The sequence below is a fragment of the Aureococcus anophagefferens genome (genome assembly GCF_000186865.1).
Source record: "Aureococcus anophagefferens unplaced genomic scaffold AURANscaffold_4, whole genome shotgun sequence".
Taxonomy (NCBI): Eukaryota; class Pelagophyceae; order Pelagomonadales; family Pelagomonadaceae; genus Aureococcus; species Aureococcus anophagefferens.
The window spans coordinates 446,413-468,385 of record NW_008705564.1 but is presented as its reverse complement, the minus strand read 5'-3'; the positions used below and the strand labels follow the sequence as shown (position 1 = coordinate 468,385).

The 21,973-nt window shown below is 67.0% G+C and overlaps 4 protein-coding genes across 4 annotated transcripts; 2 read left to right on the top strand and 2 right to left on the bottom strand.

Annotated features, from left to right (window-relative positions):
• Window positions 1–141: 141 nt before the first annotated feature.
• Window positions 142–1,803, bottom strand: PTA3 (putative inorganic phosphate transporter; the record flags this gene model as incomplete). The annotated part of the gene is made up of 1 exon (XM_009035984.1): window positions 142–1,803. The coding sequence occupies one exon, from the start codon at window positions 1,801–1,803 to the stop codon at window positions 142–144; it is 1,662 nt and encodes a 553-aa protein (XP_009034232.1).
• Window positions 1,804–3,420: 1,617 nt separating this feature from the next.
• On the top strand, window positions 3,421–5,934 carry AURANDRAFT_58733 (hypothetical protein; the record flags this gene model as incomplete). Its single annotated transcript, XM_009036441.1, has 2 exons — window positions 3,421–3,432; window positions 5,047–5,934. 2 exons carry the CDS (start codon window positions 3,421–3,423, stop codon window positions 5,932–5,934), a joined length of 900 nt encoding a protein of 299 aa, XP_009034689.1.
• On the bottom strand, window positions 5,935–6,486 carry AURANDRAFT_22059 (hypothetical protein; the record flags this gene model as incomplete). Its single annotated transcript, XM_009035983.1, has 1 exon — window positions 5,935–6,486. The coding sequence occupies one exon, from the start codon at window positions 6,484–6,486 to the stop codon at window positions 5,935–5,937; it is 552 nt and encodes a 183-aa protein (XP_009034231.1).
• Window positions 6,487–7,594: 1,108 nt separating this feature from the next.
• On the top strand, window positions 7,595–20,027 carry AURANDRAFT_22564 (hypothetical protein; the record flags this gene model as incomplete). The annotated part of the gene is made up of 5 exons (XM_009036442.1): window positions 7,595–8,533; window positions 8,666–12,579; window positions 12,780–16,773; window positions 16,974–19,913; window positions 19,965–20,027. The coding sequence occupies 5 exons, from the start codon at window positions 7,595–7,597 to the stop codon at window positions 20,025–20,027; spliced, it is 11,850 nt and encodes a 3,949-aa protein (XP_009034690.1).
• Window positions 20,028–21,973: the final 1,946 nt, after the last annotated feature.

Here is a 21,973-nt window from a genome sequence, read left to right as displayed (position 1 = left end):
GGGGCGCGGCGGCGGCGCGGGGCGCGCGCGGCGGCGCTCTTGCTTGGGGGGAGGAGGCGAGCGGGTGCCGCGGCGGTCTCGGGGCCGCGCGCGGGGCCGCCCGCCGGGGCGGGGGTCCCGGCTCGGGGGCTCGGCGGCGCCCTAGTTGTAGTGGACCGCGGCCCAGTCGGCGCAGTACTCGTCCTTGAGGGGCTCCGGCGAGGGGCCGACGAGGATGGCCGTGCCGGTGCCGACGACGACGAGCGTGATGATCCAGCCGAAGCAGGTCTTCGCGAAGAGCTTGCCGTTGACGCCGGCCGTGCCCTCGAAGAGGCCCACGGCGACCGTCGCGCCGACCTGGCAGTGCGTCGTCGACAGCGGCCAGCCCTGGGCCGTGCCGTAGATGATGACGAAGGCCGCGCCGAGCTCGATGCAGTAGCCGCGCGACGGCGTGATGGCCGTGAGCTTGACGCCCATGGCGTTCATGATCTTGTAGCCGTAGGTCGCGAGGCCGACGACGATGCCGACGCCGCCGATGGCGAGGATCCACATCATCGTGCCGTCCGTGAGCTCCTGCGACTTGACGACCTTGCCCTTCTTGTACGCGACGTAGGCCGCGGCGAAGGGGCCCATGGCGTTGGCGACGTCGTTGGCGCCGTGGGAGAAGGAGTCGACAATGGCCGTGAAGACCTGGACGTAGCGGAAGAAGCCCTCGGCCTTGGCGTCGTGGTGCTTGACGTTCGCGTGGATGTCGCCGACCTTCTCGTTCGTCTTGAGCACGGCGTGCGGGTCCGCCTCGAGGAGCTCGTGCTTGACGTAGCCGACGACGCCCTCGGCGGGCGCGGCGTCGGCGGCGGCGCCCTTCTCCGCGTCGTCGCCGGCGGATGCCTTGGCGGCCTCCTTGGCCGCGATGTCGTCGTCGACCCACTTGGACATGGGGATGACGGCGAGCGCCGCGAGCGCGAAGCCGCAGGCCGCGACCATGCCGCCGACCTCGATGGCCGGCGCGAGGTTGCCGGCCTTGGCCTCGCGCACGAGGCGGCTCGTGCCGAAGCGCTCGGGCTGGCCCTTGGTGCCCTTGACGATCCAGAAGACGGAGTTGACGCCGAAGGTGAACGCGACGATGAAGGGGAAGAGGACCTTCGCGCGGAGGTGCGGCGGCGCGACGGACTCGGGGATGAGCGACGACTCGAGGACGACGTACTTGGTGATGCCGTAGAGGATGGCCGCGCAGAAGCCCGACGCGATGGGGCTCAGGACCCACGACACGGCGATCTCCGACACGCCGTCGAGGAACGGGAAGTTGTCGAAGCTCATGTTCGTGTTGCCGTTGCCGTAGTCGTTCTTCGTGTAGTTCCAGACGACGCAGCGGCGGCCCCGGGACATCATGGCCATGCCGATGATGCCGCCGACGCACGAGTGCGTCGTCGACACGGGCATCTCGAGGTACGACGCGACGAGGAGCCAGACCGCGACGGCGATGATGACGCAGGTCATGCCGTACATGAGCAGGCCCGGGTTGTCGTCGAAGCACTTGACGTCGGCGATGCCCTTGCGGATGGTCTTGGACACGTTCGAGCCCATGAGGAGCGCGCCGAGGAACTCGAAGACGGACGCGAGCATGACGGCCTGCTTCACCGTGATGGCCTTGGACCCGACGGACGTCGCGTAGGCGTTGGCGACGTCGTTGGCGCCGATGCCCCAGGCCGCGCAGAACGCGAGGATGCCCGCGCAGACGATGAGCCACGTGTAGTCCTCCTGCTCCCAGTCGGACCGGTTCGCGGAGATCTCCGACGCCAGCGTGACGAGGAGGAGCACGCCCATGCCGCGGGCGGCGGAGGTGACGGAGAAGCCCTTCATGATGATGATGTGCCTATGGGCGGTCGACGGATGAGCGCGCGGATACGCTCGGAGATTCGGGGCGGCGAATGTGGCTCGCGCGGATACGCTCGGAGATTCTTCGGGCGAATGTGGCGGCCGCGGATTCCGAGGGCATGGTTTCGTGGGGTGGGTCGGTGTCGTTCGGTTCGGGGGTCGATGGGGGCGTGTGGGCGGGGCGGGGTTACGAGTAGGCCGGGGGGAATTTTGACGCGAAGCGAAAAAGCTCTCTCTAGCGATTGTCGCGGCGCCGAAACTCGGCGCACGAGTCGAATTCTCGGGCCTCGATTGGACCGTTCGTTCGGAAGGTCGAGGGGAGGAGGATGGGACCGGTTCGGGAAGGTTTGAGAGGGGCGGCGGGGCGTACCGAGTGAGTGCTGTGAATGAGAAGGAAGTATGATGCGCTCTTCGAATCTCGCTCTGGTCCACCGCATCAGAGAGGATGTTTTACCCGTCAATTTCACGTTGAATGCTTGACGCCAGGTAGCCTCAGGGTTGTGCCCTACTTAAGTAGTTTTTCGAGCGCCTTGCGCTTTATAAGCCTTTTATACGCCTCTCCCCACGACTCCTCCCGGCACGCACCACATACTCCCCAAAAGAAAACCCACCACCTTCAAAAAGAACGCTCCATCGCGTACTTTTAAGACCCCTCGGCCGACCATAGATCTTCACTCCGCGGCGAGCGCCGCGGCGACGAGGCGGCGCACGTCGTCCTCCATCTTCAGGCGCCCCTCCGTGAGCTCGTCGATCTCCGCGTGCGGCGGGAGCGCCGCGAGGCGCCTGCGCTGCTCCGCGGCGTGGTCCGCGGCCGTCGCGGGCTTCTCCCGCAAGGGCGGGAGCGAGAACGCGACGCCGGAGAGCACGCGGAGCGCGTGGCCCGGCGCCGGCCCGTCGTAGGTCGTCGGCACGCACGTCCGCGGCACGAAGGGCTCGAGGGGCGCGTCGGCCTCGTCGTCGTCGGACGACGGCGGCGCGTCCGGGAGGTCGAAGCGGACCGTCGAGTCGCGCTTCGGCTTGTCGGCCGCGCCGGGCGTGTCGAGGCGGCGGCGCTGCGTCGTCACGGCGGGCGCGTGGCTCGGCGCGCCGGGCGTCTCCGCGGCGCCGACGACCCTGGCCGCGGAGGAGAGCTTGCGCTTGCCCGACGTCGGCGGCTTCGGTCCCTTGGACGCCGGCGTCTTCGTCGCCGCGGCCGGCGGCTTCTTCGACGACGAAGGCGGCTTCTTCGCCGGCGCGAGGGTCGCGCCGCGGGGCGACTTGGCGCGGGGCTCGGGCGCGACGAGCGCCGCGCGGGGCCATAAAGCGGCCGCGGCGTCGTCCGCGGCCGTCGGCGCGCGCGCGTCGCCGCCGCCCGGCGCGACGCGCAGCAGCACGCCGCCCTCGCGCTCCTTGACGTTCCAGCGCGCGACGGCGACGAGCGCCCCGCCGAGAGGCAGCGCGCAGCACGACACGGCGGGGGGCGCGCCGAGCGCGGCGTCGAGCTCGAGGAGCGTGCCCGCCGCGGCGTCGTACCACGCGACGGCGCCGTCGGCGAAGGCCACGGCGCAGCCCGACGTCGCCGGCGCCATGGACGTGATCGTGCGCGGCGCGGACCGGCGGCTGAACGCCGCGGACGGCCGGGGCGGCAGCGACAGCTCCGGGCGCGGCACGCCCGCGAGGTCCCGGACCTTGAGCGAGTAGGCGCCGCCGACGACGACGTAGGTCCCCGGCGTCGCCGTCGCGTCGCTCGCCGACCCGTCGCCCGCGGGCACGACCGCGAAGGCCTCCTTGGACTGCTTGAGGTCCTCCGAGGGGGCAGAACACGCGGGCGGGTCCGGCAACCCGTCCGCGCGCCAGAGGCGCACGACGCCGCCCTCGGACTTGGCCCAGACGCTCCGCCCCCCATCGAGGAACCCGCCGAAGTTCAGCGACCCCGCCGCGTTCGTCGGCAGGTCGTAGAGGAGCGCCCACTCGAGCGGCTCGCGCGCGTCGAGGCCTGGGCAGGAACAGAGAGACTCAACGTCGCTTCAACGTGAGTGTTCCGCGCGCGCGCGTTCGAGACCGTTCCAAGAGATGATCGCTCGTCCAAAGATCAGCCGAAACGAGTGGAAAACGACCGAGAGAGGAGCCTTTGTATTTCGCTCTCTTTTCCTGCCCTGGTCGAGGCCCGGCCGGTGCACGCGCCAGACGTGCGCGTTCTTGATGCCGCGGCCGCAGAGGAGGCGGTAGTCGCAGGGGGCCGCGCGCGCGCAGGCCACGAAGCCCCGGAGCTTGCTGTCGCTCCGGCTCTCCTGCCGCGTCGCGTCGACGATTTCGTGCGCGCCGCCCGCGACGGGCGCGGCGGAGAAGTCCCAGGCGAGCGCCTCGGTGGCGCCCTTCTGGGCGCCGGCGAAGGCGTGGCGGCAGTCGTCGGCGATGGAGATCGTCACGAGCAGCGAGTTGTTCAGGCCGCGGCTCACCAACTGGCCGAGGAACGAGAGCTTGTGCGCGGCCCGCGCGCTCCCGAGCGCCGCCAGCCGCACGCTACCGTCCGTGCAGCCCACGAGGGCGAAGGCGCCGTTACTCGCCACGGCGACGCACGTCGGCTGGAGCTGCTCCGTGTCGATGCGCAGGTCGTGGGCGCCCAAAAGCGTCCGCCGCGCGCGCTCGAGCGGCGACGCCATCGGCGTTTTCGGTCGCGGTGTTGCGGTGTTGCGGCTGGTGCGGCGGCGCGGGGTCGCGGTGGTGCGGTGCGTGTGGTGTGCGGCGGCTCGCGGCGCGGCGGCAGGTCGCCCAACGACGTTTTAGAGTTTGACAAAATCAAAACGCAGAAGTCAACAGGTCGTCGGCCGCGGACTTTGACTCGCTGAGGCAAATCGGACAAATCGTGAGATCGACCGCCTCCGACATCTCCACGGTCGACGACGTTGGAGACGCTTTTTGTTTGAGGGACGCTTCAGGAGGCGAAGCTTCGGGAAGTCCGAACAGAGCAGGCGAGAGCGACCGCCGGGGAGCGGTGGCGGTGCTGCCGGGCGCCGCCAAAGGAGGTGACGACCGACTTGGCCAAAATTGAAGTCGGAGCGAGACAAGACAATGGCTGCTCAATCTACGATCTTGGCCCTGTGCCTCGCCGCAGTCGCGGCGCGCCAGACCCCGGCCGCGCTGCGCCCGGCCGCGCTGCGCGTCCGCGGCGGCTCCACGGCCGCGGAGGAGAACGCCAACGCGAGGATAGAGAAGCTGCGGCGCCTCGGCGAGGACGCCGGCTTCGTCGCCGCGCTGGACCAGAGCGGCGGCAGCACGCCCAAGGCCCTCGCGGACTACGGCGTCGAGCCGTCGGCCTACGACGGCGACGAGGCCATGTACGACGCCGTGCACGCCATGCGCGAGCGCATCGTCAAATCGCCGGCGTTCGACGAACGCGTGCTCGCGGCGATCCTCTTCGAGAAGACGATGGACCGGACCTTCGGCGGCCTGCCGGCGCCGGAGTACCTCTGGGCGACGAAGCGCTGCGTGCCGCTGCTCAAGTGCGACAAGGGCCTGGAGCCCGAGGTCGACGGGTGCCAGCTGATGCGGGACACGCCGGACCTCGAGGCGCTCCTGGAGCGGGCCAAGAAGCTGGGCGTCGCGGGCACGAAGATGCGGAGCCGCATCGCCGCGGCCAACGAGGCGGGGATCCGGGCCGTCGTCGCGCAGCAGTTCGCCCTGGCGAAGCGCGTCCTCAAGTGCGGCCTCTGCCCGATCGTCGAACCCGAAATCGACATCCGCTGCCCGGACAAGGCCCTCGCCGAGGAGATGCTGTTGAACGCGCTCCACGAGGCGCTCCACGCGCTGGGCGAGAACGAGGTCGTCATGCTCAAGCTGACGCTGCCCGAGTGCGACGGCCTCTACTCGTCGTGCGTCATGCACCCCAAGGTGCTCCGCGTGCTCGCGCTCTCCGGCGGCTACGACCGGGCCGAGGCGACGCGCAAGCTCGCGCGCAACCCGGGCGTCATCGGCTCCTTCTCGCGGGCGCTCATGGAGGGCGCGTCCCGCGCCATGAGCGACGCGGACTTCGACGCGCACCTCGAGGCCGCCGTGGCGACGATCCGCGACGCGAGCGTCAACAAGGTCGAGGAGGACTAATTAATTCACCTCGACGACGGCCTCGATCTCGACGGGCACGCCCAGGGGGAGCACGTTGACGCCGACCGCGGACCGCGCGTGGCGGCCCTTGTCGCCGAGCACCTCGTAGAGCAGGTCGCTGCAGCCGTTGATGACCGTGGGCTGGGCCTCGAAGCCGTCGACGCAGTTGACGAAGCCGACGAGCTTGTGGACCTGCACGACGTTCTCGAAGCCGACGACTTCCCGGAGCGTCGCGAGGATGTTCATGCCGCACCAGAACGCCGCGTCCTTGGCGGCGTCCGCGTCGAGGTCCGCGCCGACGCGGCCGACGATGAGCTCGCCGGACGGCGGGATGGGCAGGTGGCCGCAGACGTAGAGCGTGTTGCCCATGCGGCTCGTCAGGCCGTAGGACCCCTTGGGCGTCCCGACGGGCGGCAGCTCGTAGCCGAGCTCCGCGAGGCGCTGCTCCACGGCGCCCGGCGCGCCCCGCGCGATCTGCTCGTCGAGGCTCGACGCGGCGCGCCGCGTCGGGACGCGCGCCGCCCGCGACGTCGGCCGCAGCGACCGCGCCATGCTCGGCAGCATTAAAACCTGGGACCAGCGCGCCATCGGCGGTGCGGCGATCCGTCGAGTCGAGCCGCGGGGTCGTCGAGAGCGCTGTCGGCTTGCAGCGGCAGCGCGCGCTTGGCTCAAAAGCTTACGCACCTGCGGAGATCGCGGTCGCTGAAGCTGAAGGCAACAATACCTCGGATGATACGCCCGCTGCAACGTACCCGGCCCGTTCCGCCCGCGCGCTAGCTGCCGCCCCTCACAGGGCTGGGGCCGACCACCGCGGCCGCGGTTTCTCTCGCGCGCGGGGTCAGCTGGGCCGCGCCGCGGGCTCGGGAGCCCTTTCGCCCGGGCCGGCATGGCGCCCGCGAAGGGCGAGGCCAAGGAGGGCAAGGGCTCTCCGACGAAGAAGCGGAAGATGAAGTCGCCGTCCAAGGCCGCGCCCGTCGAGTTCGACTGGTCCGCGGAGCTCATCGAGGAGTGCATGCTCCGCGGCGACAGCGGCGCCCACCTCGCCAAGTACTGCGGGTCCAACGAGCAGATCACGGGCGACGGGACCGCGCCCGTCGTGAAGAAGTGGGCCGCGCCGAAGAACGTCGCGCGGCGCCGCACGGACGGCGCCGCGGCGTCGTCGAGCCGGGGCCTGCCGGCGGCGCCCGCGCCCGGCGACGCGGCGACGGCCGCGTCCCTCGGCGACGCCCTGGGCGCCTGGGTCGCGCAGACGCTGCCGGGCAAGTACGTCGCGGCGGGCGAGCCGGCCTTCCTCCCGCTCAAGTGCTTCCTCGACGGCGCGCTCGAGGAGACCGTGGCCAAGCGCTTCGCGGCGCTGAGCGACGAAGCGAAGCTGGAGCACGGCGCCTTCGCGCTGGCCTACCCGCCCGGCGCGGACCCGTCCAAAATCTCCGAGTGGCGCGAGTGCGTCGTCGCGGGCGGCTTCCGCGACGACGGCGACGCCTACGAGCTCACCTGGACGGGCGGCGACCGGGGCACGTGCGCGCGCGACGGCGCCGCCGTCGTCTTCAAGTGGCAGGACCTCGCGGAGGCCGTCGCGCGGCTCACGCGCGCGCTCCGGCGCCGCCGCGAGTGCGAGGCGCTGCTCAAGGTGCGGCACCACATCCGCTGCATGCCCGTCATGGACCGCGTCGTGGTCTTGCCGAAGCGCGAGCAGTGGGACCGGCTGCTGGGCGTCGCGCTGTCGCTGAAGCCCTTCGACGGGCCCGGCGTGAAGGCGCACGCGCTCCGGGGCGTCGCGGAGGCGCACGTCTTCGGCACGCCCTGGCTCGGGCCCGAGGAGGACCGCGTGCCCGTCGTCGAGCCCGAGCTCGACGAACTGGACGAGGCGGACCTGCCGCGCGTGCGGTCGATTTTAGCATTGGTCGACGAGGCCGTCGCCGACTACGAGGCCGTCATGAACGAGATCGTCTTCGTCTCGGACAAGCTCAACGTCGCGAATTATAGTTCCTACCTCCAGCTCATGCTGCCCGCGCCGCCGCCGCGCGCGCCGCCGCCGCGGCTGGGGGTCGTCGCGACGCCGCCGCACGACTTCCCCAGAATCACCGTCGACTTCCGGTCGGCGACGTTCCTCGACTCCGTCGAAGTCGTCCAGGCGCTGACGGACACGCAGATGCACGCCATCGCCATCCACGACCTGAAGATTTTGTCCACGGAGCACGCGGCGCCCCAGTCGCCCGACGAGTTCACGACGGCGCAGACCGCGGCCGTCGCCGCGGCGCTGCGGACGTTGAAGGAGCAGTGGGTCCAGCGCACGGCGGCGTCCATCCGCCAGGACCTGGCCACGACGGACCGGTCCGTCTACAACCTCGAGGAGGGCGCCATGGCCTCCTACTCGCGGCCGGACAACAAGTTATATCTGTTGCTGAAGCGGATCAACTACGTGATGACGCACGAGCTCTTCCTCGTGACCTTTGAATCCTTGACGAACTACACGAACTACGTGGTCGACGCCTGCAAGGGCCAGGTCACGGTGAACTCGACGTCCGACGTCGAGTGCGTCTACCCGGACCGCAAGGCCGACGAGCCGCCGCGCATGCCGCCGCTCTTCTTCATGACGGTCATCATCACGCCGGAGAAGCGCGTGCTGAACCAGCCCGCCGTCGACGCGCGCAACGCGAAGATCGCCGAGTGGCACAAGAGCGACGAGGGCAAGGAGGAGGGCGCGGAGTGCCCCCACGCGCCGATCGAGCCCGTCGAGGGCCGGACTTTTGACTATGAAACCCCATTATCCCAGATGGAGTCCTGCGTCGCGTCGGCCTTCCGCCACGCCATCAAGGAGCTGCGGGCCATCCCCCACGTGCAGCGCTACATCATGGAGCGCCTCTTCTGGCCGAGGCCGGAGATGATCGGCGCCGTCACGGGCGAGAAGGTCGCGGACTTCAACGGCGTCGAGACCTACCGCGAGGACGAGCGGTGGATCGGCGATTTGGAGGAGTCCTTCGTGACGGCCGTGCGCGCGGCCATCGACCCGGCGCGGACCTACCTCGACTGCTTCCACCAGTGGGAGGACTTTTTGAATCTCGAGGTCGACGAGTACGTCGCGGGGCTGACGCACGCGCAGCTCAACGACGAGGAGGTCGAGGAGGGCGAGGAGCCCGACGCGCCGCCCGTCAAGGTCAACCTCGTCGTGCTCAAGGCGACGCTGAACACGCACCGGGAGGAGAAGGCGCGCGTCGAGGCGATGATCCCGGGCCGGCCGCTGTCCGCGGGCCTCTGCATGCTCAACGCCGCGGCGCTCCGCGACGAGCTCGCGAACAAGCACATGGCCATCATGCAGAGCGTGCTCGCGACGCACGCGGACCACTGCTCCCAGGTCGCGGTCTTTTTGGACCAGCGGTTCTCGAAGATCGAGGCGGCGCTCAAGAAGAAGCCCAGAGATATCGAGGAGACGAAGGAGCTCGAGGAATATTTGACGAACGTGCCCAACGACATCCGGCCCCTCCAGGAGTTCATCGACGAGATGCGGCTCATGGCCGCGGTCCTCGACGGCTTCGAGTACCGCGTCGACTTCGACCACTTCGAGCAGCAGGGCCGCGCGGCCTACTGGCCCTGCAAGATCGCCCAGCAATCGGAGGAGACGGCGCGCATCATCGAGTCGAGCCGGGAGCGCTACCTCGAGGACATGATGACGGAGCAGGAGCGCTTCACGAAGTCGCTCCACGCGCTGGAGGCCTTCGCGAACTCCTTCGTGCAGTACGAGGATTTGACGCAGGTCAAGGAGGCCGCGGCGCGCGCCGTCGAGTGCATGGGCAAGATCACGGCGGCGACGGAGAAGGCGCGGCTGTACAACTCGCGGGAGGTCCTCTTCGAGCGCGAGGTCACGGACTACGCGCACCTGACGCAGATCAAGAAGGCCTTCGAGCCCTACTACGCGCTGTGGAACACGTCCCAGAAGTGGCTCGAGAGCTCCAAGACCTGGAACGACGCCGCCTTCCAAAGTCTCGACGCCGAGGCCGTCGAGTCGGAGGTCAACGACTACAGCAACGCGATCTCGAAGGCGTCCAAGTTCTTCGAGCGCAACGACATGGGGCCCCAGGCGTCCATCGCCAAGGAGATCAAGGAGCAGGTCTCCGCCTTCAAGCCCAACGTGCCCATCATCGTCGCGCTGCGCAACAAGGGCATGCGCGAGCGCCACTGGCACGAGGTCGGCGAGAGCCTCGGCATGAAGGAGTTCGTGCCCGACGAGTCCTTCACGCTCGCGGGCATGCTCGACCTGAACCCGACGTCCCAGATCGAGCTTATTACTAAAGTTTCCGAGGCCGCGGCGAAGGAGTTCAACATCGAGCAGACGCTGGACAAGATGCTCCAGGACTGGACGCCCATGGAGCTCCAGATTTCGAACTACCGCGACACGGGCACGGGCGTGCTCAAGGGCGTCGACGAGATCACGGCCATCTTGGACGAGCACGTCACGACGACCCAGGCCATGCAGTTCAGCGCCTTCAAGGGCCCCTTCGAGGAGCGCATCGAGAGCTGGAACCACAAGCTCTACATCATCTCCGAGGTTTTAGACGCGTGGCTCAACGTGCAGCGCAACTGGATGTACCTCCAGCCCATCTTCGAGTCGCCGGACATCAACAAGCAGCTCCCCAGCGAGGGCCGCAAGTTCGCGACCGTGGACAAGAACTGGAAGCAGACGATCTCGTCCGCGAAGTCGAACCCCATCGTCATGGACTTCTGCGACAACGAGAAGCTGCTCGAGCGCCTCAAGGACTCGGGCACGCTCCTGGACCAGGTCCAGAAGGGCCTCAACGACTACCTCGAGACGAAGCGCGGCGTCTTCAGCCGCTTCTACTTCCTCTCGAACGACGACCTGCTGTCGATCCTGTCGGAGTCGAAGGACGTCATGCGCGTGCAGCCCCACTTCAAGAAGTGCTTCGAGGCCATCAACGCCGTGGAATTCCAGCCCGACCTGTCCATCACGAAGATGATCTCGCCGGAGAAGGAGATGGTGCCCATGATGGACCCCGTCGACCCCGTCGGGAAGAACGTCGAGGACTGGATGCTCGAGGTCGAGGCGATGATGCGCACGTCCATCCGCCACGTCATGGACCAGGCCATCCAGGACTACCCCAAGTGCGCGCGCACGCAGTGGATGCAGAAGTGGCCGTCCATGTGCATCCTCAACGGGTCGCAGATGCACTGGACGTCGGAGACGGAGCAGTTCTTCGAGGAGAAGGGCGCCGAGGGCCCCGCGCTCATGCTCGAGCGCCAGCTCGAGCAGCTCGACGCCATGGTCAAGCTCGTGCGCGGCGATTTGCCGAAGGCCGCGCGCGCGCAGGTCGGCGCGCTCGCCGTCATCGACGTCCACGCGCGCGACGTCATGAAGCGTTTAGCCAACGACGGCGTCTCCGCCAAGGCCGACTTCGCGTGGATGTCGCAGCTGCGCTACTACTGGGACGACGGCGACCTCTGGGCGGAGATGGTCGCCGCGCGGCGCAAGTACGGCTACGAGTACCTCGGCAACTCCTTCCGTTTAGTGATCACGCCGCTCACGGACAAGTGCTACCTGACCCTGATGGGCGCGCTGCAGATGATTCTCGGCGGCGCGCCGGCGGGGCCCGCGGGCACGGGCAAGACGGAGACCACGAAGGACCTGGCCAAGGCCGTCGCGATGCAGTGCGTCGTCTTCAACTGCTCCGACGGCTTGGACTACCAGGCCATGGGCAAGTTCTTCAAGGGCCTGGCGTCCTGCGGCGCCTGGGCCTGCTTCGACGAGTTCAACCGCATCAACATCGAGGTGCTCTCGGTCGTCGGCCAGCAGGTCATGTCGATCCAGCTCGCGATCAAGGGCCACGTCGAGAAGATCGAGTTCGAGGGTTCGACGATCAAGGTCAAGGACGGCTTCGGGGTGTTCATCACCATGAACCCGGGCTACGCGGGCCGGTCGGCGCTGCCCGACTCGCTCTCCGCGCTGTTCCGGCCCGTGGCCATGATGGTGCCCGACTACGCGCTGATCGGCGAGATCATGTTCTTCGCGTACGGCTTCGCCGCGGCCAAGGATCTGGGTCGGAAGATGGTGACGACCTTCAAGCTGTGCTCCGAGCAGTGCTCGTCCCAGCCCCACTACGACTACGGCATGCGCGCGGTCAAGACCGTGATCACGGCCGCCGGTAATCTGAAGCGGAAGGAGCCCGAGTCCGACGAGATGATCCTCTTGCTGCGCGCGCTCCAGGACGTGAACATCCCCAAGTTCCTCGCCGGCGATCTGCCGCTGTTCCAGGGCATCATCAGCGACCTCTTCCCGGGGAAGAAGCGGCCCGTGCTCGACTACGGCGCGCTGTTCTCGGTCATGAAGCTCACGATCGAGGAGCAGGGGCTGCAGCCCCACGGCTGGTTCATCGGCAAGATCGTCGAGCTCTACGAGATGATCGTCGTGCGCCACGGCCTCATGCTCGTCGGGCCCACGGGCGGCGGCAAGTCCGCGAACCTCCACGTCCTCGAGAACACGCTCGGCGAGCTCAAGATGCGCGGCGAGCAGGGCTTCGCCTACGAGAAGGTCAAGATCTACCAGCTCAACCCCAAGTCCATCACCATGGGCCAGATGTACGGCCAGTTCGACGAGAACACGCGCGAGTGGCAGGACGGCATCATGTCGACGATGTACCGCCCGGGGCAGGAAAAGGGTGATTCAATGTCGCTTCAACGTGAGTGTTCCGCGCGCGCGCGTTCTGGGAAAAGCATCCACGCTTCGAGACCGTTCCGAGAGATGATCGCTCGTCCAAAAATCAGCCGAAACGAGTGGAAATCGGCCGAGCTAGGAGCCTTTGAAGTTGGGAATTTCGCACCCTTTTCCCGCCCAGGTACCGCCGCGCGGCGTCGAGCACGACGTCCGACCGCAAGTGGGTCATGTTCGACGGGCCCGTCGACGCCATCTGGATCGAGAACATGAACACGGTGCTCGACGACAACAAGAAGCTCTGCCTCGTGTCCGGCGAGTCCGTGAAGATGAGCGGCGAGATGACGATGATGTTCGAGGTCGAGGACCTGCTCGTGGCGTCGCCGGCGACGGTGTCGCGCGTGGGCATCATCTACATGGAGCCCAAGGCGTTGGGCCTCGACGTCCTCGTCCAGTCGTGGATCGAGGCGACGCTCCGCAAGAGCCCGTCGCTCGCGGCGACGCCGCTCAAGGCGACGCTCGTGCGCATGTTCGACACCTATCTGAACAGCTCCATCGCCTTCGTGCGCCTCTACACGAAGGAGTTGCTGCCGACCATGGACAACAACCTGGCCCAGAGCCTCATGCGCCTCATGGACTGCTTCCTCGAGCCCTTCGAGGAGAAGGAGGGCCGCGACAAGCCCAAGCAGGAGGACGTCGACGTCTTCGTCGCCCAGGTCGAGGCGCGCTTCATCTTCTCCCTCGTCTGGTCCGTGGGCTGCACGGGCGCGGCGACCGCGCGGCGCATGTACGACGCGTGGCTCCGGGCGCAGCTCGCGACGAACCAAGTGGCTTTAAAGTTCCCCGAGGCCGGCGACGTCTACGACTACGTCTGGTCGCCCGACGACGGCGGCCAGTGGCGCAAGTGGATGGAGACCATCGACCAGTTCAAGGTCGACAACAAGCTCAGCTTCTCGGAATTGATCGTCCCCACGGCCGACTCCGTGCGGTCGACGTACGTGCTCGCGCAGCTCTTGAAGAAGCGCTACCACGTCATGCTCGTGGGCGAGACGGGCACGGGCAAGACCGTGACCATCTCCCAGTACCTCCAGGGCTCGTCCAAGTGCGAGGGCGCGCCCATCGCGCCCGAGTTCACGCCGCTGACGATGACGTTCTCCGCGCAGACTAGCGCGAACATGACCCAGGACACGCTCGACGGCAAGTTCGAGAAGCGGCGCCGCGGCGTCTTCGGCCCGCCCGCGGGCAAGGTCATGGCCATCCACGTCGACGACCTCAACATGCCCATGCGCGAGACGTACGGCGCGCAGCCGCCCATCGAGATCCTGCGCCAGTGGTTCTCCCAGGAGGGCTGGTACGACCGGGCCAACGACCTCGCGTTCCGGCGCATCGTGGACGTCGTCTTCGTGGCGTCCCTGGGCCCGCCGGGCGGCGGCCGCCAGGAGGTGACGCCGCGCTTCGTCCGGCCGTTCAACGTCGTCGGCCTCTCGGACATTTCCGATAATTCCAAGGCGGGCATCTTCGGGACGATCCTGGGCAACTTTTTGGAGGGGTTCACGCCGGCGATCTCCAAGCTCACGTCGCAGATCGTGCTGTCGACGATCAACACGTTCAACACGATCTGCGAGACGCTCCTCCCGACGCCGTCGAAGTCGCACTACACCTTCAACCTGCGCGACCTCGCCAAGGTGTTCCAGGGCGTGCTCATGGGCAACGCGAAGATGATCGACCAGGCCGACGGCGTCGTGCGGCTCTGGGTCCACGAGTTGAAGAGAGTCTTCGAGGACCGGCTGACGACGACGCAGGACCACGAGTGGTTCATGGGCCACGTCGAGTCGACGGTGGCGAAGGACTTTGGGATCGAGTGGTCCAAGATCATGACCAACGAGCGCCTCATGTACTGCGATTTTCTGGATCCGAACGCGGACCCGCGGATATACTGCGAGGTCACGGACATCGACCAGCTCAAGCAGATCGTCAACGACCAGCTCGAGGAGCACAACGGCGAGTCGAAGTCGCCCATGCCCCTGGTCATGTTCCTGGACGCCATCGAGCACGTCCTGCGCATCGCGCGGATCCTGCGGCAGCCCCAGGGCAACGCGCTGCTCCTGGGCGTGGGCGGCAGCGGCCGCCAGTCCATGTCGAAGATGGCGACCTACATCTCCGGCTACCAGCTCTTCCAGGTCGAGATCGCCAAGGGCTACGGCCTCACGGAGTGGCGCGACGACATCCGCCGGTGCCTGCTGATGGCGGGCGTCAAGGACGAGCCCACGGCGTTCGTCTTCAGCGACGCGCAGGTCGTCATGGAGACGTTCCTCGAGGACATCAACAACATTTTGAACGCGGGCGACGTGCCGAATTTGTACGGCCCGGAGGAGATGGACTCGATCATGTCCGCGTGCCGCATCGACTGCCAGAAGAAGCAGATCCCGCCCACGAAGATCAACATCTTCGCGCAGTACATCATCCGCGTGCGCCGCAACATGCACATCTGCCTCTGCATGTCGCCTTTAGGCGAGACCTTCCGCGAGCGGCTCCGCCAGTTCCCGTCGCTCGTCAACTGCTCGACCATCGACTGGTTCACGGAGTGGCCCGCGGAGGCCCTCGAGTCCGTCGGCATGTCCGCGCTCGTGGAGAAGGGCCAGGTGCCCGCGGACGACCGCGGCATGGTCGTCAAGATGTTCAAGAAGATCCACCAGGACGTCGAGCACAAGAGCGCCGACTTCTGGGAGATGCTGCGGCGCCACAACTACGTGACGCCGACGAGCTACCTCGAATTATTATCATCCTTCGCGACGCTCCTGAGCTACAAGCGCGAGGAGGTGAAGACGAAGAAGGACCGGCTCCAGATCGGCCTCGACAAATTAACCTCCACCAAGGACCTCGTCGCGGGCATGCAGGAGGAGCTCGTCGCGCTGCAGCCGCAGTTGGTCACCAAGGGCAAGGAGGTCGACGAGATGATGATCGTCATCGACCAGGACAAGAAGGCCGCCGACGAGGTCAAGGCCAAGGTGCTCGTCGAGGAGGAGAAGGCCAACGGCATCGCGGAGCGCGCGTCGGCCATCGCCGCGGACGCGCAGAAGGACCTCGACGAGGCGCTGCCGGCGCTCGACGCGGCCGTGCAGTGCCTCAAGGAGCTCAAGAAGGCCCACATCGACGAGGTCAAGGCGCTGCGGAACCCGCCCGGCGGCGTGCGCCTGACGATGGAGGTCGCGTGCCTCTACTTCGAGGTCGCGGCGATAAAAAAGGCGGACCCGAACCAGCCGGGCAAGAAGATCGAGGACTTCTTCGAGCCCGCGCAGAAGGTGCTCCTCAGCGACGCGAACCGCTTCCTGAAGATGCTCCAGGACTACGACAAGGACCACATCCCCGACAAGGTCATCAAGAAGGTGTCGCCGTACATGTCGAACCCCGACTTCACCGTCGAGCAGGTCGAGAAGGCGTCCGTCGCGTGCCGCGCGATCTGCATGTGGGCCCACGCCATGCACAAGTACCACTTCGTGGCGCTGGGCGTCGCGCCGAAGAAGGCGAAGCACGCCGAGGCGACGGCGGAGCTCGACAGCGCGATGGCGGTGCTGAACGCGGCGCAGTCGCGGCTCAAGGAGGTCGTCGACAAGCTCGACAAGCTCGAGCAATCCCTAAAAGCCGCCGTCGACGAGAAGCAGTCCCTCGCGGACAAGGAGATCGAGTGCAAGACGCGGCTCTCGAACGCGGACAAGCTCATCGGCGGCCTCGGCGGCGAGCAGACGCGGTGGGCCGCCACCGTAGAACACCTGTCCGAGGCGCTGGAGAACTGCGTCGGCGACGTTTTAGTGTCCGCGGGCACCGTGTCCTACCTCGGCCCCTTCACGTCGGAGTTCCGCAAGGACGTCGTCGACGGCTGGCAGTCCACGCTCGGCGAGCTGGGCATCAAGGCGACGCCGGGCTGCGACCTCGTGCAGACGCTCGTGGAGCCCGTGAAGCTGCGCATGTGGCAGATGTACGGCCTGCCGACGGACAACCTGTCGACGCAGAACGGCATCATGCTCGACCGCGCGCGGCGCTGGTCGCTCTTCATCGACCCCCAGGGCCAGGCGAACCGCTTCCTGCGGACCATGGCCAAGGACAAGGAGATGTGCAAGAACGGCTTCGACGTCACCAAGCTCAGCGACAAGAACTTTTTGCGGACTTTGGAGAACGCGGTGCGCTTCGGGGCAGCAAAAGAGAGCGAAATTCCAAACTTCAAAGGCTCCGATCTCGGCCGTTTTCCACTCGTTTCGGCTGATTTTTGGACGAGCGATCATCTCTCGGAACGGTCTCGAAGCGTGGATGCTTTTTCCGAAACGCGCGCGCGCGAAACACTCACGCTGAAGCGACGTTGAATCACTCTTGTGCTGCCCAGGTGCGCTTCGGCAAGTGGGCGCTCCTCGAGAACATCGGCGAGACGCTCGACGCGGCGCTCGAGCCCATCCTCCTGCAGCAGACGTTCAAGCAGGGCGGCCAGGACATGATGAAGCTCGGCGAGTCGACGATCCCCTACAACGAGGAGTTCCGTTTGTTCTTAACCACGAAGATGCCGAACCCGCACTACTCGCCCGAGGTCCAGGTGAAGATCTCCTTGGTGAACTTCACGGTGACGCAGTCGGGCCTCGAGGAGCAGCTCCTCGGCGCGACGGTGGAGCTCGAGATGCCGGACCTCGCGGAGAAGAAGTCGCAATTAGTGGTACAGCAGGCGCAGATGAACAAGCAGCTCTTCGACATCGAGTCGGAGATCCTGCTCCTCCTGTCGAACTCGACGGGCAACATCCTCGACGACACGAATTTGATCGAGACGCTGGCCCAGGCGAAGAAGACGTCCGACGAGGTCCAGGCGAAGATGAAGGACGCGGAGATCACGACGGTCGAGGTCAACAAGTCGAGCGAGGAGTACCGGCCCGTCGCGAAGCGCGCGAGCCTGTTGTACTTCTGCCTCGCGGACCTGGCGAACGTCGACCCCATGTACCAGTACGCGCTGCCCTGGTTCAAGGAGCTCTTCGCGACGGGCGTGAAGCGCGCGCCCATGTCGAACAAGATCGAGGAGCGCATCGTGAATTTGAACGAGTTTTTCACCTACTTCGTCTACACGAACGTCTGCCGATCGCTCTTCGAGCGCCACAAGCTGCTCTTTAGCTTCCTGGCGACGATCAAGATCATGATGGGCGACGACAAGGTGGACCAGCTCGAGTGGCGCTTCGTCATCTCGGGCCAGACCATCGGGTCCATCGACCTGCCGAACCCGGACCCGGACTGGATCGAGCCCAACGTCTGGAGCGAGATCAAGGCGCTGGGGGGCTTGAACGAGGCCTTCGCCGCGCTGCCGGCGAAGTTCGGCGAGTCGCTCGCCAAGTGGAAGCGCGTCTACGACGCGATCGACCCCCAGGCGTCGAAGCTGCCGGCGCCCTTCCACGAGATGTCGAGCCTCCAGTCGCTGTGTATTTTGCGGTGCCTGCGGCGCGACAAGCTCATGGACGGCGTCCAGCTCTTCGTCGCCAAGGAGATGCACCAGAAGTACACGGAGCCGCCGCCGTTCGACCTGCCGCTCTGCTTCGACGACTCGTCGAACATCACGCCCCTGGTCTTCGTGCTCTCGACGGGCAGCGACCCGAACAAGGACATTCTGGAACTGGCGGAGCGCCAGGGCATGCTCGACAAGATGACGTCCATCGCGCTCGGCCAGGGCCAGGGCAAGATCGCGGAGAAATTGATCGACAAGTCGACGGGCGACGGGTCCTGGGTCCTGCTCCAGAACTGCCACCTCTGCATCTCCTGGCTCCCGACCCTCGAACGCATCGTCGAGTCCTTCGACAAGGACAAGATCAACATCAACTTTCGTTTGTGGCTCACGTCGATGCCGACGGCCGCGTTCCCCGTCGCGATCATGCAGGTCTCCGTGAAGATGACCAAGGAGCCGCCGCGGGGCCTCCGCGCGAACCTGAAGACGACCTTCCTCAAGATGAACGACGAGGGCCTGTCGGCGACGAACAAGCCGTCGGAGTACCGGAAGTTACTTTTCGGATTGTGCTTCTTCCACGCGCTCATCATCGAGCGCAAGAAGTTCGGCCCCCTGGGCTGGAACGTGGGCTACACGTTCAACGAGACGGATTTAGATATCTGCATCGCGCAGCTCGAGCTCTACGTGAACCAGTACGACGACATCCCCTACGCCGTGTTGAGCCAGCTCACGTCCGTCGTCAACTACGGCGGCCGCATCACGGACGACAAGGACATGCGCACGGCGGACATCATCGTGTCCGACTTCATGACGCCCCAGATCCTCGCGGACAACTACCGCTTCAGCCGGAGCGGCACGTACTACTCCATCGCCGCGGACGAATCGTCGCCGCTCGCGTCGTACCTCGACTACATCGACTCGCTGCCCATGATGCCCGAGCCCGAAGTCTTCGGCATGCACGACAACGCGTCCATCACCTTCGCTTTGAACGAGGCCGACGAGAACTGCGCCATCATCCAGTCGCTCCAGCCGCGGACGTCCGGCGGCGGCGGCATGTCGCGCGAGGACGTCATGGCCAAGGCCGCCCAGGACATGGAGGCGACGCTGCCCGTGCCCTGGGACGTCGACGCCGTCTATTTGCTCTACCCGACGGCCTACGACGAGTGCCTGAACACGACGATCGTCCAGGAGGTGACGCGGTTCACGCGGCTGGGCAAGGTCATGGTCGAGACGCTCAAGACCTTCCAGCTCGCGCTGAAGGGCCTCGTCGTGCTCTCCTCCGAGCTCGAGGCCATGGGCAACTTCATCTACGACGGCAAGGTGCCCGAGCTCTGGAGCTCGAAGGCGTACCCGTCGCTGAAACCGCTGCCGCTCTGGTACGAGGACCTGCTGAAGCGCCTCACGTTCCTCCAGGGCTGGATCGACAAGGGCATCCCCGACGTCCTGTGGATCTCCGTCTTCTTCTTCCCCCAGGGCTTCATGACCGCGAACGTCCAGAACTTCGCGCGGCGGACGTCCGTGCCCGTCGACACGGTCGAGTTCGGCCACATCCTGCTCGCCGAGGCCGCCGACGAGCTCGTCGCCAAGCCCCGGGACGGCTGCTACGTCAACGGCCTCTTCCTCGAGGGCGCGCGCTGGGACAAGCGGAAGAAGACGCTCACGGACCCGCGGCCCAAGGAGCTCTTCGCGCCCATGCCCGTGATCCACCTGCTGCCCCAGGTCGACCGCGAGACGCCGACCAAGGGCATCTACCGGTGTCCCGTCTACAAGATCCTCACGCGCACGGGCACGCTCTCCACCACGGGCCACTCGACGAACTTCGTCTTCTGGCTCGAGGTCCCGTCGAACAAGGTCACGATCTTCCGCAACAGCCTCGTCTCCGAGACCAACGCCCAGGTCAAGCTCTGCGACCAGAGCTACTGGATCAAGGCCGGCTGCGCCTGCTTCTGCGCGCTCAAGTACTGACGCGTAATGTTTTTGGAGGAGGGCTCCGTTTTTCGTTGAAGGGGTGGTGAAGGGCAATTGCCTCATCAGCCGAGCTTGGCCAATTGGAGCTCCCTCGACTGGGCCCGCGCCGAGTCGACTTTGTAGGATGCCACCTCCGTCCGGGCCCGACATCGCGGTCAAGTGCTACTATGGCGACGCGAAGGGCGTTGAGGACGCGATCGCCGCAGGCGCGGATGTCCTTGAAATTATACGGAAGCGGGCAAGGGAGCTGCCGAACCCAGTGTACGGCATCGCCTTGCACCAAGCGTGCTACTATGCTCACGTCGACTGCGTGCGCGCGCTCCTCACGACGGGATGCTACGAGCAACTCGACTGGAGACGGGCAAGTTATGGCGAGACGCCCCTCATGATTCTGTGCATGCGCGCCGCTGACGGGGTATGCTTCATCAACCGTCATCAGATCGCGGACACGCTGCCGTGTGTCGAGTTGCTCCTTGAGGCCGGGGCCGCGCTGGAGCCCAAGACAACGGAAGAGTACACCAACACTTCCTATTCCGCCGAGGTCCGGCGTGGCCGCGTGCTCAACAATCGGGACGACCGGCGGAGAGGCTCGCGCGTCTCGCCGAGCGGCCTCACGGCCCTGGACTTTGCGCATCTGTCTGGAAGGAGCGACATCGTGCGCGCGCTCGAGGAGGCTGCGAGCCTCCGTTATTCCGTGCAGACGCATCGCCGCTTTCCGCGGCCGGCGCGGTACGCGGCGGCGCACTCGCTTCGTTTGGGCTACCAGATCGGGTCCGGCGCGCTGGTTCCGGTCTGGGCGGGGCGGGTGCTGCCGTTCCTCATTTCGAGGACGAGCCGAGGACCGGCACCGGCGCGGCTGCCCGACAAGGCGACCGTCACGGTGCCCATCGCGAAGACGGACAACTCAGAGGGATCCGACGAAGCTCAAGTCGGCCGCCTCGCCGCCGCCTTGGACGAAGGCCTCGTCCTCGCCGCCGATCCGGCGCCGCGCGCCGAGGTGGACTAACACGGAGGCGTCCGACGCGGCGCCGGACCACCCCCGGCGAAACCATGTACACAATCGAGTCGAGCCAGAAGCGCGGGAAGCCAGTCCGGTCGTCCGCGTCGTCGTCGCGCGCGCAACACGATGGCCAAGCCCGGCGGGAACAAGCGGGCGGCGAAGAAGGCGTCGGCGGCGCAGAAAAAGCCCGCGGCGACGAAGCCCGCGGCGAAGAAGGCCGCGAAGCCCGCGGCGCGCACGGCGGGCTCGTCCACGAAGCCCGCGGGCCGGTCGCCGCGCCAGACGGAGCGCGACTGGCACGCCGCCGCGGCGCTCCAGCGCGCCTACATCGGCCGCAAGGTGAAGAAGGAGTTCGTGAGCGACAACGGCTTTATGAAGTTCTTCGCCGGCGAGGTCGTGGACTACGACGACAAGAAAAAGTGGTTCCGCGTGCTCTACGAAGACGACGACGAAGAGGACATGAACGAGACGGAGCTGCTGCGCATCCTCGTCGCCGACGCGCGCCCGCCGCCGGCCTACCCGCAGCACGCGCTCCTGCCGCGCGACAGCGACGCCGGCGCGCCCGCGGCCGACGGCGACGACGCGCGGCGCCTCGGCGCGCTCGAGGTGCTGCCCGCCGACGCCGCCGGCGCGCCCGCGGTCGACGACCCGCCGTCGCCCGACGGCTCCAACGCCTCCAACGAGACCTGGACGCCGAACGAGAAGTACATCGGCTCCCACGAGTCGCTCGCGGCCATCGGCATCGTCATCGACGGCGAGACGCAGGTCGGCTACGTCGTCGCCTACTCGCCGCGCGAGGGCGAGGACCTCTAGCGCCGCGCCTCCCGCCGGCGCGCCGCGCCTCCCGCCTCCGTGCCCCCCCCCTAAATCCCGCCTTGGACCCGCTAGGCGGCGGCGCGCGTCTCGCGCTGCCACTGGAGGAGGAGGTCCGCGGCGTCGGCGT